Source organism: Oreochromis aureus, linkage group 13 (assembly GCF_013358895.1).
Source record: "Oreochromis aureus strain Israel breed Guangdong linkage group 13, ZZ_aureus, whole genome shotgun sequence".
Taxonomy (NCBI): domain Eukaryota; kingdom Metazoa; phylum Chordata; class Actinopteri; order Cichliformes; family Cichlidae; genus Oreochromis; species Oreochromis aureus.
In genome coordinates, this window is record NC_052954.1 from 8,038,523 (window position 1) to 8,051,756 (window position 13,234).

Genomic DNA, 13,234 nt, shown 5'->3' on the forward strand with positions numbered 1-13,234 from the left:
GCTGAATAAGAAGGAAGTGGACAAAATTGCGGATGCTGTTTCTTCCAAAAGGTCGCGGTGATGGATTTGGCGGCTTGTCGTCCCCCCCATTATTCCGTCAATCTCCCTGCCCCCCTCCCCTCGGTGGGGATTCATATATTTATTTGTTTGGTGCGGTAATACATGCCTCCAAAAACCATTGCATCATAAGGATTTGTCATTGCCTTATATAAATAAAGTATACGACCCAGACCTTAATGTGCCCTTGCTATTGATTGTTTTACACAACGGTAAAGGGAAGAGGGTGAAAAAAAGAGAAAGCGAAAGGAAGAAAATAGGCGGCAGGCTGTAGATCAACATCCGTATGAGTTTGTATTTGTTGTTTGGCACCGTGAGCGTGTCCATTAAAGTGCTGACTTTTCATACCCTTTTAGTGCCCCCTGTAGCACGCTGCAATACGGGGCTGCGATTACTTTCAAGTTCTGTCCTCGCTGAAAGTTAACTTGCTTCTCTCCTTATGATTTAAACGCCACGCGTGATTCATAGGTGTGATGTGTACGTTAAGGAGATGAAGTCATTTAAACTGGCATTGCCTGTAAAACGCTCTGTGGCATTTATCACCAGACAAGACACCTGTGACACAGATGCTGTTCTCTGTGACAGGCGTGATCCATGAGACTGCAAGGAGCTCATAAACGAGGGGCTAATGCCGAAATGAAAGCCAAATTGAAGCTTTTTTCACTTTTTACATTTTGTTGTACATAGATAGCAGTGCTGTGCGATACTGCAAATATTTGGTATCAGTCCAATACCAAGTAAATACAGTGCAAGTGTTTCAGACACCAATACTTTTAACCTATAAAGGCAGCTTATGTAGGGGAGAGCAGCGTGTCATGATTCATGAGAAGAATCATCATCAATTTGCCAAATTCTGAACACATTTTAATGACCAATAAATCACCGTTATTTTTATTTTTTGCAATAATTAGTTAAAAGAACAAAATGCATCTTTCTGCTTTTCATTTTGCTTCCCTGGTTTTTGAATGCATTTTTTAAATTTCAGCGTATTTACTGCTGCATGTGGCGAAAGAGAGCAACTCCCTCTGTAGTTCTAGTGCACACACACGTACACAATGTCTTCATGTACTGTCCTGTCATGTAAACCGGCCCTCTGCCATTGGATACCCCCCACACCCCCCCACCCCGCGCCGTATGATGGAATAAAGATAAATGTGACTGTCTACGGGGGCTCAAATCAATCAGCGTTTGTGTGTATTACTTATTACTCACAGTGCATTTCTGTCATGGGGCTTTTGTGTCACCCCCCTCAACTCTGTCCTGCACTCTTCTTTGCCCCGCCTTCTTTCTGAACATAACCCGACATAGTATTATTTATTGGGGGGGCTGAAATATAAGAAAGGTCAAAAAATCAAAGGGGATTGACCGGGAAGCAGGAGTGTGTGTATGTGTGTGTGTGTGTGTATGTGTGTGCTGACTGTGTCACATCTGACATTTTATATCAGCATATTTTTCCACGGTCGTAGTTTTGAGTGAATCCGACACTTTCTCTTCCACCCCCACTGTTTATCTTTTTTTTTCTGTTCGTGCGTTTGCACAAACAGTTTGTCTGTACTCTGCCCAGCATCCACAGACATGACCCTCCGCCCACCCCACCGTCCTAGCCACCGTTCATCACCGTCACGGGCGGAGACGCCATCGTTGACCTGTGGAAGGTCAGCCAATGTCACCGCGAGCCTTGCGACCTTTTGTGGTCGCCCTTCGACTCCCACTATCAACCTCCCCTTCAGTGACTACAGCAGCCATATCTGATATTTAATAGTTTCACATGCGACCTGTTCTGCAAACATATCTTTAAAAGAAGAAAAAAAACTCTTAGTAAAACTTTTAGGAAAAGCATTTTTGTGTGTGTGTGTGTGTGTGTGTGTGTGTGTGTGTGTGTGTGTGTATGGAGGAGAGAGGGAGGCGTGATGATGATGATGTCTCAGCACAAGATTAAATGGGGGCCGGACAGCATCTGTGTCATCATCTCCGCTCCAATATCAGCTGTCGCAACCAAAGCGTGATGTCATCATGTCAGCCCATAGGCCGAGCACCGTTTTCTTCTTCTGCGCTCTGATTGATTTTGTGAGATAATCACTTCACACGGACTCCTGCTACAAAAAATAAAGAGAAATAAAGAGATGATTATTTTATTATTATTTTTCTTATTATTTTAAAGTTTGCTGTGATGCATTTAAAACGTGCCCTCTGATAGTTGTCTGTGTTCGCGCCCTCGTGTGTGCTGTGAGTGTGTTTATAAGCGAGCGATGGAGCAGGGGGTCAATCAGTCATATGTGGAGGAAATGGGGCAATCTGGGGCCGGGTGTCAAGAAAGTGATGGATTTTAATGCTGCGATTGTAGTTAATGGCTCTTTAAATTAAATCGAGATTAAGCGTCTCTGGCGGCAGTCAGTGCTTGTATGGGTCCTGAGCAAGTCCACCCGCCACCCCCACCACCACCACCGCTACCTCTCGCTCTTCATCTTGTCCCTACTCATCCTCTCATACTCTTAATACTTTCTTTCCTCAACTTTACATTGACAAACATGTGCAGCATGCTAATGGATTTAACGTGCAACAAACTAATGTGTTATTCAGAGTGCATTTTTGTGTGTGACTACATAAGCCTTATTGCTTCTGTTTGCTTCTGTTTATCTTTTTAATATAGTCATTAAGTTAAAAATATAGGTATATTTTGAAGGGCCAGGTCAATCGGTTTTGCTACAGCATGATCATATCATATCTGTTTACATATGCTCCTCTCAAAGTCACAATTTCGGGGGACAGCAAGTTATAATTGGGTCCATACATCCTGCCAAGGCACTATGGATTAATTCAAGTATGCTAATGTAATTCAATTTGATACAGTTAATCTTATACTAATGCAGATTGAAGGATGTGAGGCGCAATCAAATACCTCTTAGGCTTTTAATTTGCATCTGAGCTTTTTAAATAAAATTAGTCAATTTGTAATTATGTGACCTGGCCCGTAATTAGTTTATTTATCACTGCAGTTAACTCCCCATTAGGGGTATCACAGAGAGAGAGAGAGAGAGAGGCAGGAAAAAAGAGAGAGGTTGTGAGAAAGAGGCTTATTTATTCAGAATGAGAACACTCGCAACATCAATTTGTCTCTCATTTAATAACCAGCTTCATGGTGAATCATGTGCTGTTTGAAAAAGATCATGTGCTGTTTGATCATGTGCTGTTTGAGAAAGATGCAGCTGTTTGATCAGATCCCACAAGCTTGATCTGATCAAACAGCTGCACGGTGGATGTCTGCACTGCAGCTGTCACCTGGTGTCTCCCAGCATCCTTTTCCACAGAGCTACTCACGCCGCCGTTCTGTGGTCGTTCTCACTTAAAATGATGAATCGAGATAGAAACGTATGCTTCGTGTTACTTTCTGCCGCGATGTCTTCTTCACCGTTTGACCAAAAACTTCAGCTGGTCAGGATAGTCAAAACCCATTTTTCTGCTTCATGTAAAAACTTCCATGACCAGCTCACTCAATAAAAGCCTGTCAGGATCGCTGAGTGTTCAGGCTGAGGTGAGCTTGGTTAAAACCAGCCTCGCGCTGCCGGCTTCTCAAAGAGCTTTCCTAAATGTATAAGTTTCAACGTTACCTGAGTGTAAAAACAGACTGATAACATTCCACTTTCTTTGTTTTATGGCGTTGAATGTTTCAGGTTGACTGACCAAGTCCTCCATATTCATATAAGTCTATGAATCTTCATGTGGCTTTTTTCCGGTTAGTTTTAATGTTGAATCGTGTTTGCATTGAACATGCAGTGCTTTGGTCTTAATTTTGTAGGCAGTGGATTCTAACTGAAGCCATTTATTCATATTTATTAGGGTTGGGGGAAAAATATAGACAGAGTAGTGTTGCGATATTTTCTGTTGCAATATTGTATCGATAAAGGAACACCAAATATCAATATTTTGTTACATAGATTAAAATACTTTGTAAAATACTGAACATTCAGCCAAACAAGCTTACATTAAAATAACTCAAACAAAAAACATCAAATGCAGAATTCTGGGAGCCAGAATTGTGGCTGGGTTTTCAGTTTTCAGTCAGTGATATAACATTAATATAACATAAAAGTTATAAATCAGTTTCTAACTTTTATGCAATGTGTTTTTGAGATGGCTCATTTCTTTCTAAGTGAGCAAACTTAAAAATTCAGAATTGAATCAAATCATAATTTCCACCACTGTAATTGCCAGCTTGACCCTATTCAATCACAGACTGATCTCAGACGGACTCCACCTTTAGTCCTAAAGTTTTACTGAAAATGATTGTTCAAATCTGGAAAAGGTTGCCAAGCAGGTATGAAATGGATTGACTGGTATACACAGGCGAAAGACAATGGCCATTTATTATTGGCTTAATGTAATGTTTTGGCTTGTCAAGCTCTTTTTTCCTGTTTCCTGATTTTTATTTATAACAAAGCATCAATTTTTTTTTATTTGAAAACTGCTGATGGAAAACTTAAACACATAAAAAAGGTATAACTATATGGTAACAGTATAGTATATGGTGCCAGTTAAAATGATTCGGAGATCTGGCTAGGATGCCTCTCGGGTGAGATGTTCCAGGCATGTCCTACAAGGAGGAGGAAAGATTATATCTCTCGGCTGGCCTGAGAACACCTTAATGTTCTCTGGTGAGCTAGAGGAGGTGGCTGGGGAGGTCTGGGTTTCTCTGCTCAGGCTGATGCCCCCGTGACCCAGCCCTGGATTATTGGAAGAGGATGGATGGATGGATGTATGGATGTTTCTAGTGAAATGTAGTGGAGTGTTTGCTACAATACACTTACGTTCCACCACTGTACATCCATTAGCTCGCATGTTTAAATGTGTATTTATAGAGTCATTAACAGCCCGTTCCCATACAGTAACTTAGACAGTTTAATTGCCTTAAAAGCTCACAATTCAGGATTTTTTTAATGAAATGTGTCTGTCTGTCCAAATTGAGCTGCAGAGTGTGGAGCAGTCAGTGCTGAAAAATTGAAACCAGAAATTCTGCTCCCAGATGATGGACATTCCCACTTGACTGTGAAACATTTGACTCTATAGCTTTCATTTGTCTCGTGGTAAATCCTCGCCACTGTCAATTGTCATGCTAAATTGAGTCTCTCTGTTCTGCAGTGCAAGTGGTCCAGAAAGGGATTCATCAGAACTCGATGGGCCATGGCTGACTGGTGAGTTTTATTAATAGGTCCCCACAATGACACATCCCACCTCATCACTGTTCAACCTTGAATCATTACAAGTGTATCGCTGTGATTAGAGATGAATATCTAGCCACGTCAGTCACGTCTGACTTCACCCTTGAGCTGCAGGGAGTCGTACTCTGTGAGGTTATCATAGACAGCGCAGCCAGACGGAGAGAGCGACTCACATAGCCGAATCCTCTCCGGACAGTGCGCTGCAGAAGTAAGCAGGGATTCGATTAGACGTAATCACGTTACTCGAGCAGTTGCGTATGACAGATGACAAAAAACATTACATGCAATTGAACCTGTACAGGATGAATACCACCGCTGCTTCCAGCGTGCAGAGCTAGGGAATGGGGGGAGGAGTAGGTGGCTGAGGGGTGGAAGATAGGGATTGTAATCTAATAGAGGGATGACATGAGAACTAAAGAGCTGAAACGGTAAGCATTTAATAGGAGCGTGACGTTTGACAAGAGCGGCAAAGAGAGAGAGGCTGGTGAAGAATAGGAGATCAGATCGGAGACAGTCAAAGCTACGGATGTATTCATTTGTTCAGGATGTCGCTGCAGAATAAAGCCCGTGGGATAAGATCAATTTGTCTGAGTTGCCCTGCCAAGCACCATGCTAACAAAAAACACACACACAGATAGGATCTGCAGGGAGGTGTTCATCGCTGTATGTTGAGCTGTCTTGTTTTTCTCTGAGAGAACAAAATGAAAGAAGGCAGATTAGAGTTTGTGGGTGTATCCTTATGCATATGTGTGCTAGAAAAATCAGTGATCGCTCACAATGTGACCTTTCTCCATCAGTGCATTTGATCTGGTCAACATCCACCTTTTCCATGATGCTTCCAACCTTGTGGCCTGGGAGAAAAGCCCATCAGAGTACTCTGGGACCCGGCAGAAGGCACTGGCCTACGTTTTAGACAGGTACAGTAGATGTTGGTCACCAGCTTTTTTTTCTTTTTTACTTAGTCTTGATTAGCTCGAATTCAATCAAGGTAGATTTAGTCTATTTATAACCCAACATTTCTGTTTCTGCAAAGCAGGAAGCCATATGATATCCACACATTTTTTAGATAATCTGCAAAACAGGTTCCTTCATTATACACGATGTTTACACTCATGTTTACTGACTTTTATCTGTAAAATTGAGACGGAATAAAAAGATTTAAGAAACTTTTTTTTTTTTTAAACTAATAAAATTTGTTTTGAACAACAGCAATTGCATATCTGCATTGAGGTAGCAGCTGATAGTCACAAATCCCATTTCTCTGTTGCATGGCAAAAACCTGTATTGATATTGTAATCAAGGCTTAGACTGAGAGGTGTGGGGAAGGTTTTGGTGGGATTCAGTCTTAGACCAGTGGGATTACATCTGTCTGTGGAAGTAGGGCTTCTCACTATACGGTCTGTGAACTCCCAAGTCTCTTTTATCTGTTCTTTTTTTGTCCCTCACTCTAAATCTTTCTTACTTTCCAGCATTTTCTGTTATTTTTTTTATTTTTTTATTTTACTTTAGTTTTTGGTAGTGCAATCTTACACTTACCTCTGTCGTTTTTCTACCAGCAGAGAAAATGAAGCAAGCATTTGTCAGTATACCATTTGTGAACAGTGCTTTGGTTCAGAGAAATAAATATATAAAATATACTGTGACATGTAAGATCATCACCGGCATTACATTAAAAGTCCTGGCTAACTGAACAGAACTGAATATCCGCCTGACACACACATCAAGAGAAAATACTCTTACCTGCATTTCCTCAAATGACCACATGAGACTAATCTAGAAGGAGTAACTTTAAAGTGGATAAACATACCTAATTTTTCACTTGATTAGAACTGTACAATGTAGACACTGTACGCTGTATTAAGGCCTAAAGTTATGTATTATTAGGGGCATGGCTGCTTTGAGTGACAGGTGGCATCACCTCTGCTAATCTGAGTCACTGAACTGAATATTTTAGCTGTGTTTGCAGTCTTGGTGAGTTTTGGAACATTTTATGTTTAACTGTCCTTTTTGGTAACTGAATTTATATGATTATTTTATTTATTTGGTACTATTAGCATGTATTTGTGTCTGTGTGACGCTGTAATATAAACTACCCCTTTGCTAACCTATGCTGTAAGCATTAGGTTACAATTTAGCAATCTGCCCTTTTGTCAAAATGTAGTCACTGCAAAAATCAAGATGGCAGCCGTCCATACTGCAGGATAATGCTAACTCACTGTGTCAAAATGATAGTTAGCAAAGCAGTGGGTTAATCTGTCCATCTCTTAACTACAGACTATGTTGACTAAACAGGATGTAGTACTTTTAGCTGCTGTCTTATTTCCCAGCAGGTCCCCACAGTAGATAGAGGCACATCTGAAAACTTCCCATTTAACTGAGTTTCAGTTAAATTTAATGTCACTTTTCCTACTGCAGTTGTCTGTGACCGCCTGGCCTTTTGCTGGACGTTCATTTCTATTTCTATACTGGACATCTTATTATGTAGCAGGCACATTGCCATGTCATTTATACAATGGTGGCTCTAACACGAGCGAGGCTACGTGAGTTTAACGGTTTTAATTATTCTAGCAGTTGCCTAGGAGTTTTCATGGTTATGGTACAGGTTTCTACCCTCTGATCTAAGTGAAGTCAGCGTCTGTACAAACAGACCATGATTTCCATTCATAGCCTACGCTAATGTAATTTATGGGATATGCATTTGCAGCACTGTGGGATGATGGAGTGCACAGTGGAAGCCCTGCTCCCTACCTGGCCATGCTAACACAGAATAAAAGGCTAATACCCGCCACGCAGCAGGTGACCTCTCATTCAGCTTGCATAAGAATGCATGACACGCCTCCCCACCACCTCCACTTTGGATAACTACATGCATAAATATATGTGTGGCATACATTACAAACAGGCTTTCTGATGGGCCTGAATTACGAGGCACTTTATAAATTCTTCTCCGCAAGGTCATATTTTACCTTTACTTCATTTTTGATTTGATGAAAGAATGTGCTGCCTTTAATGGACAGGGAAGTGGCAGTGTTTCAGCAGCTTTTGCAGTTTTTTATTACATCTTAACGTCCCTGGATTTACCGACATAATCATGTTTCCAAAGCACCTCTGTTTCTGCTCTGTTGTGTTTCATAGTGTTTCCTCTACTTTCAACCTTCCTTTTCGCCCCAGTTGATTTATTTTGAAAGGGCCTCCTGTAAACACACCTAAACAGCAGTGAGAGTCTTAGCTGGGTGGCTGAAGGGATTGAATAGAAACTGTGCTGGCTGAGTGGCAGTTTCCACGCTCCCTCCTTCTAATTCCCCTTGTGTTGGAGGATGGTAACCTTGTTGTTACTTCTGGGCCATATCATTTAAAGGTTCTTCTTTTGGCAGGGGTGGGGACGAGGGGTGAGTGGTGTGAGGCAAGGTGGTGGTGATGAGGAGGTCGTTATATGTTGCAGCTCCCCTGGTATTCCTTGCTAGCAATACAGGGGTGGGATATGGGGGGGGGGGCATCGCGCCTCACTCACTCACTTTAGGGTGAAGCCTTCGGGCGCAGATCCGGAGCACCGGAGTGAGAAAAAGCTAGCGGTGCAGAGGGAAGGGAGGAGGAGCACAAAGGGTGCCTGGGCTCTGTAAAGGGCAGTGAATAATGGGTCGGTCCTTTCACAGAGGCTGCTAACCTTTTGGCAGCCACCAGCAAACTCCATTCTCCTCCGTCGATCTGGGAGGACAATGTGCCCGGGCCGGGCTTTGAATGAAGCGCTACCACCAACAGTGTTCCCATTCAGCGGCTGGTTGGGAACCATCTTTTTGGCTATTGTCCTAACTCTGACTCCTACCCCCAGAAGCGGAGCAGGAAAAGGAACGGGGAATATCTAAAGCCAGAGTTCCCCCTCCCTCTCTCTTCTCTCTCCTCTCTGAGCTCTAATCTCTCATTGCGGGATGGGATAAGATTGGGGAGGGTTGGAGCTGCTGAACACACCACCAGCTGAGATCCTCGCAGCAGTCTGCGCTGGAGCCTGCACGCACGGCAGCGCTGCAGGGACAGAGCTCTGCTGCCGAGCATCAAACTTCAGCCTGCACCTTATCTGGAGCTCATGCCTAATAATGCAGCTTACAGCCCATTGAGAACACATCTGATAAGCCTTTTCCTCTGTGGCCCTTTTAACTGCTAAATAGTGTTTATCTCCAAAGTGCTTCAAGGCCTCGGGGGAACAATGCTGAGAAGGAACAACGTTTAGCCAGCCAGACCTCACTATTGAGTTACATCAGAAAGAAAAAAAGGGATAAAAAGCACAGCTCCGTAGCCTGGGCTGATGTGAGGGCCGCTTCCATGGGAGAACAGCAAAGGCTCTGCTTGAAATGTACCCTTGCTCCTTTTCCTGCCCTTTGAAAGTGCCCATGTGTGTTCCAAGCTGCATGAAGCGACACTCGGGTGCGCTTGATGTGGAAAGTTCATTGTTTTCCATTTTTGTTATGGTTGACTTGTTTGTGTGCGCACAATCAGTTTTTTAAAGAGTAGTTTAACTGGACATTTTCATAATGTTAAATGAACTCCCATTAGCTGCTAGATTGTACAGATACCAGCTTATTAGCATTTTCCTTCCAAAAACAAACTGATATAATGACAGGAACCTCTCTGGTCTTTTCTGCTAAATGAGCCAATGTGAAATGATAGCATGAGATAAAACCAACAGTTTTTTTTCATTGCAGTTAAAAAAAAAAATCTCCTTTGTGTGTTGGAGTTTGTTTCTGTTTCCAAGCCCCATTCAGAGTGGCTGGTCCGGTTCAGGGGAGAACAGTTTTACATTACAACTGTGAAATCCAGGCATAAAGGCTTGCTTTGTGGTGCCCCATTATTTCCACACAAATATAGTCCATTGTCAGAGTGCTGAAGTTAATTTGATCAACATTGGGGACATTTAACTGTTTTGTTCGCTGAAAAGACTTGTTTCATGCTCATTTTCGGGCCATTCAAAAGCAATGATTGGCAGAAAAATAATGTTGCCGTTAACAATTCAAAGCAATTAGTTTCCCATGGGGAGGCAGTGGGCCGCACTGGCCACCACACAGCGATGCTTTGTCATTTTATGGAGGGTCATCAGTCAACTGTCAGCGCGACTCAAAAAGCCCTCCAATCTAAATGTTTCCCTTTAGGCTTTTCCCAGAACAACGGTTTGAAAGAGCAGAGAAAGGCCGGCTAGTTTCCAGCCAATAGACATGTTGAGCTGCAAGAGGGAGGACTGGATAATTGCAGGGGGGATCCTCCTTAAAGCCAGAATGAATTTATTAAAGAGAGTGGTTGGTGTGTGTGCGTGTGTGTGTTGTCATGCTGATCTCGGTTTCCAGTGCAGCTTCTGTGTCATAAACATGTGTAGTACAATTATATTTTTTTCTAGTGAGTCTATATGTGATCTATAATGACTTTTTCTACTGTTTATGTTTATAGACCTGAGTGTGTAGTGCCACTGTGTGACTCTGTGCTGCCTTCTCACCCTGGGAGGCCTGCAGGAGCAGAGGTTAATCTTCTCCACTGTCTCTCTGCTCACAGTGGACCTGTTTCTCTCTCTCTCTCTCTCTCCCTCTCTCTCCCATATTCTCACTCACTCACTCACTCACTCACTCACTCACTCACTCACTCACTCACTCACTCACTATGCGCTTCCAGTTTACCATAACAATAACTGCTACCTTAACCTACACCTAACTTTACCTGTACCTTTACTCAATGTGTTATTTATCCTTTTTAGACCAACATTATCCATAATGTGGAATTCCCGAACACGTGGGAATTTGCTGATTTAGTGTTTCTCTGTTATTTGTAGACACATGGTCATGTTAACCTGTATTAAACTATCTAAAAATAGGCCCAAATAACTATGTAGTAATGCACAACTATCTGAACTATTTGACTAACTGAATATGAAAGGTTTAACATCGCCATCTTGCTTATATTTGACCATATTTGGGATGGCGTGCAAAGTTATCGCCTCATATGGTTTGCAGAGTGCATCCATAAACTTGCCTGTGCACATCACACAGCATCACTAGCCCAGTGATGCTGGAATGGGATGTTCAAACAAATTTTAAAGTAAGCTTTTGGGGTCCAGGTAGTTTTCCATACTGCATAAACTTTACACAAACTTTTCTTGCCCACTCCTGGCTATATCTCAGAAGTTCGCTGTCTTCTGTACTTAAGGATGTCTTGACGCTGTTGGCTTGAATAGACCTATTCCCTAACTTCTGTGTGACCGCTGAAACACCCTTTCACCCCCTCAGCACCTTATCTTTCCTGCATGGTGTTCTTGTTGGGGTGGTAGTTACTAAGGAGATGGGCTGCTAGCAAGGGAACGAGGGTAAGGCTGTCCTGAGGTGTCAAAGGTCCTGTCACGGGTCACTCTTGGCTTATTCAGAAAGACGTCACCAGCAGATTCTTCACAATGTTAACATTCTCCCAATTTCTCAACATTTACTTACAATGGATGGCTGTGCTCGGCCCGGCTATTGTGTGCAAAGTTGAATCTGACTGGCCAACTTATGGTAAGTCATCTGGTCAATATAATCATGACATGGCCCCCACTTGCACCCTCATAATCTCATATTGGGTGTCCGTTATGGCTGAGTTTAGCTGTCAATCACCGTGTGTAATCTGGAGTCAGTGAAACTGAGGCTGGTGTAAAGGAGAAACAATCCAATGTAGGTAAGCTTTTCATGGTGTGTGTGTGTGCGTGTGCTGTTTGTGAGATTGAGCTTCTGATAGAGTCTTTCATGCAGGAATGCTTTCAGTCTTGAGCACATGTTTTTTTGTTTTTTTTTCCTGATACCATGGTTTTGTGAAAGTTAGACGTAGAGAGAAAGTCTAGCGGTGGCTTTGTGCTGGTGGTTTAAGGAGCCTGGGAGCAGAGTCTGGGGCCATGTTGTAGATTAGCGTTTGACCCCGGCCTTTGTGTAGCCCCAAGGAAGGCCTGATGAAGGCCCCAGCCCAAACCTCAGCGAGAACGGGCCGTGTGAAGAGGCTCTTTCAGGGGTGTCACTGCGCGATGAATTGGCCAGGAGAAAGCATGTTTATAGACTGTGTAAAGGAGTGTGTCTTTGTGGGAGAATGTCACCGACACTGTTACAGTTTGTCTGAATGAACTGTGATGACGAGACTAATGGGGCCCCCCACCCAGGGTGAGGGTCAATCAGACCCCCATCCACCCACCACCCCACCCCCAAAAGTCCAGGACCCCCCACCCTCAGGACCCTTTCACGCCCAATAGCTGTAGCTAATGTTGCAATTCTTGGTCCGTCCCCACAAAGGCCAAGAAAAAAGTCAACTTTCACACCAGTGAGTCACCATGAGTGCTTTAGGAAATGATCGTGTAAACAGAGCGTTACCTTCTGACCTGTGGCTGATACCTTGGAGCAGCAGACAAAACGGCCCGGCCGCGGGTATTAGACATGGCTGTTAGTGGGAGAAAGACCTCAAGCTCTAGAGAAACACACATTTCCTCCTCTCTCACTTTAGCCACTCTTTCTTAAGGGTGACTGCCTCACTTTTAACCTCATCTTTCCTGTTCATCACTTAATCTGTTCTTTATTTCTTTATCTTTTTTAACATGTCATTGCCTGATTGGTATATATCTATTTGGATAGTGTTCACTAGTCACAAAAGCACATGCGGTAAATTCTCCATTAGGGCAAAGAATGTAGAAGTTCCCACACCTATAAGCGCCGCATGACGTCTGTGTTCAGCCACTTTGCTGCCCTCCGTTTTGGTCAACAGTATAAAATGACCACTAACCCTGTTTGGATAAAGCTCAGTCTCTTAGCACCAGTGTGTGAGGTCATTAATGACATCAATTAAAGAGCTACTCCACACAAAGGATGTGCAACTTAAAAACTGTGCTTAACAATAAAAGAAGAAGAAGAAAAGAAGAAAAATGAAATCCAGGCAAATTAAAAAGTAATGCAGCCAGTGAGACTTTCATAGTG

General features: G+C 42.9%; 1 protein-coding gene across 2 annotated transcripts in view; it reads left to right on the forward strand.

The window, feature by feature from the left end:
• The window catches only part of LOC116318505 (inositol polyphosphate-5-phosphatase A), a 147,267-nt gene that overhangs the window by 91,487 nt on the left and 42,546 nt on the right, over positions 1-13,234 (forward strand). For both annotated transcript variants that reach the window (XM_031737515.2, XM_039621383.1), the window contains 2 exons: positions 5,194-5,246; positions 6,071-6,190. In XM_031737515.2, the coding sequence (XP_031593375.1) occupies positions 5,194-5,246; positions 6,071-6,190 (173 nt within the window). The remainder of the gene's footprint in view (positions 1-5,193; positions 5,247-6,070; positions 6,191-13,234) is intronic.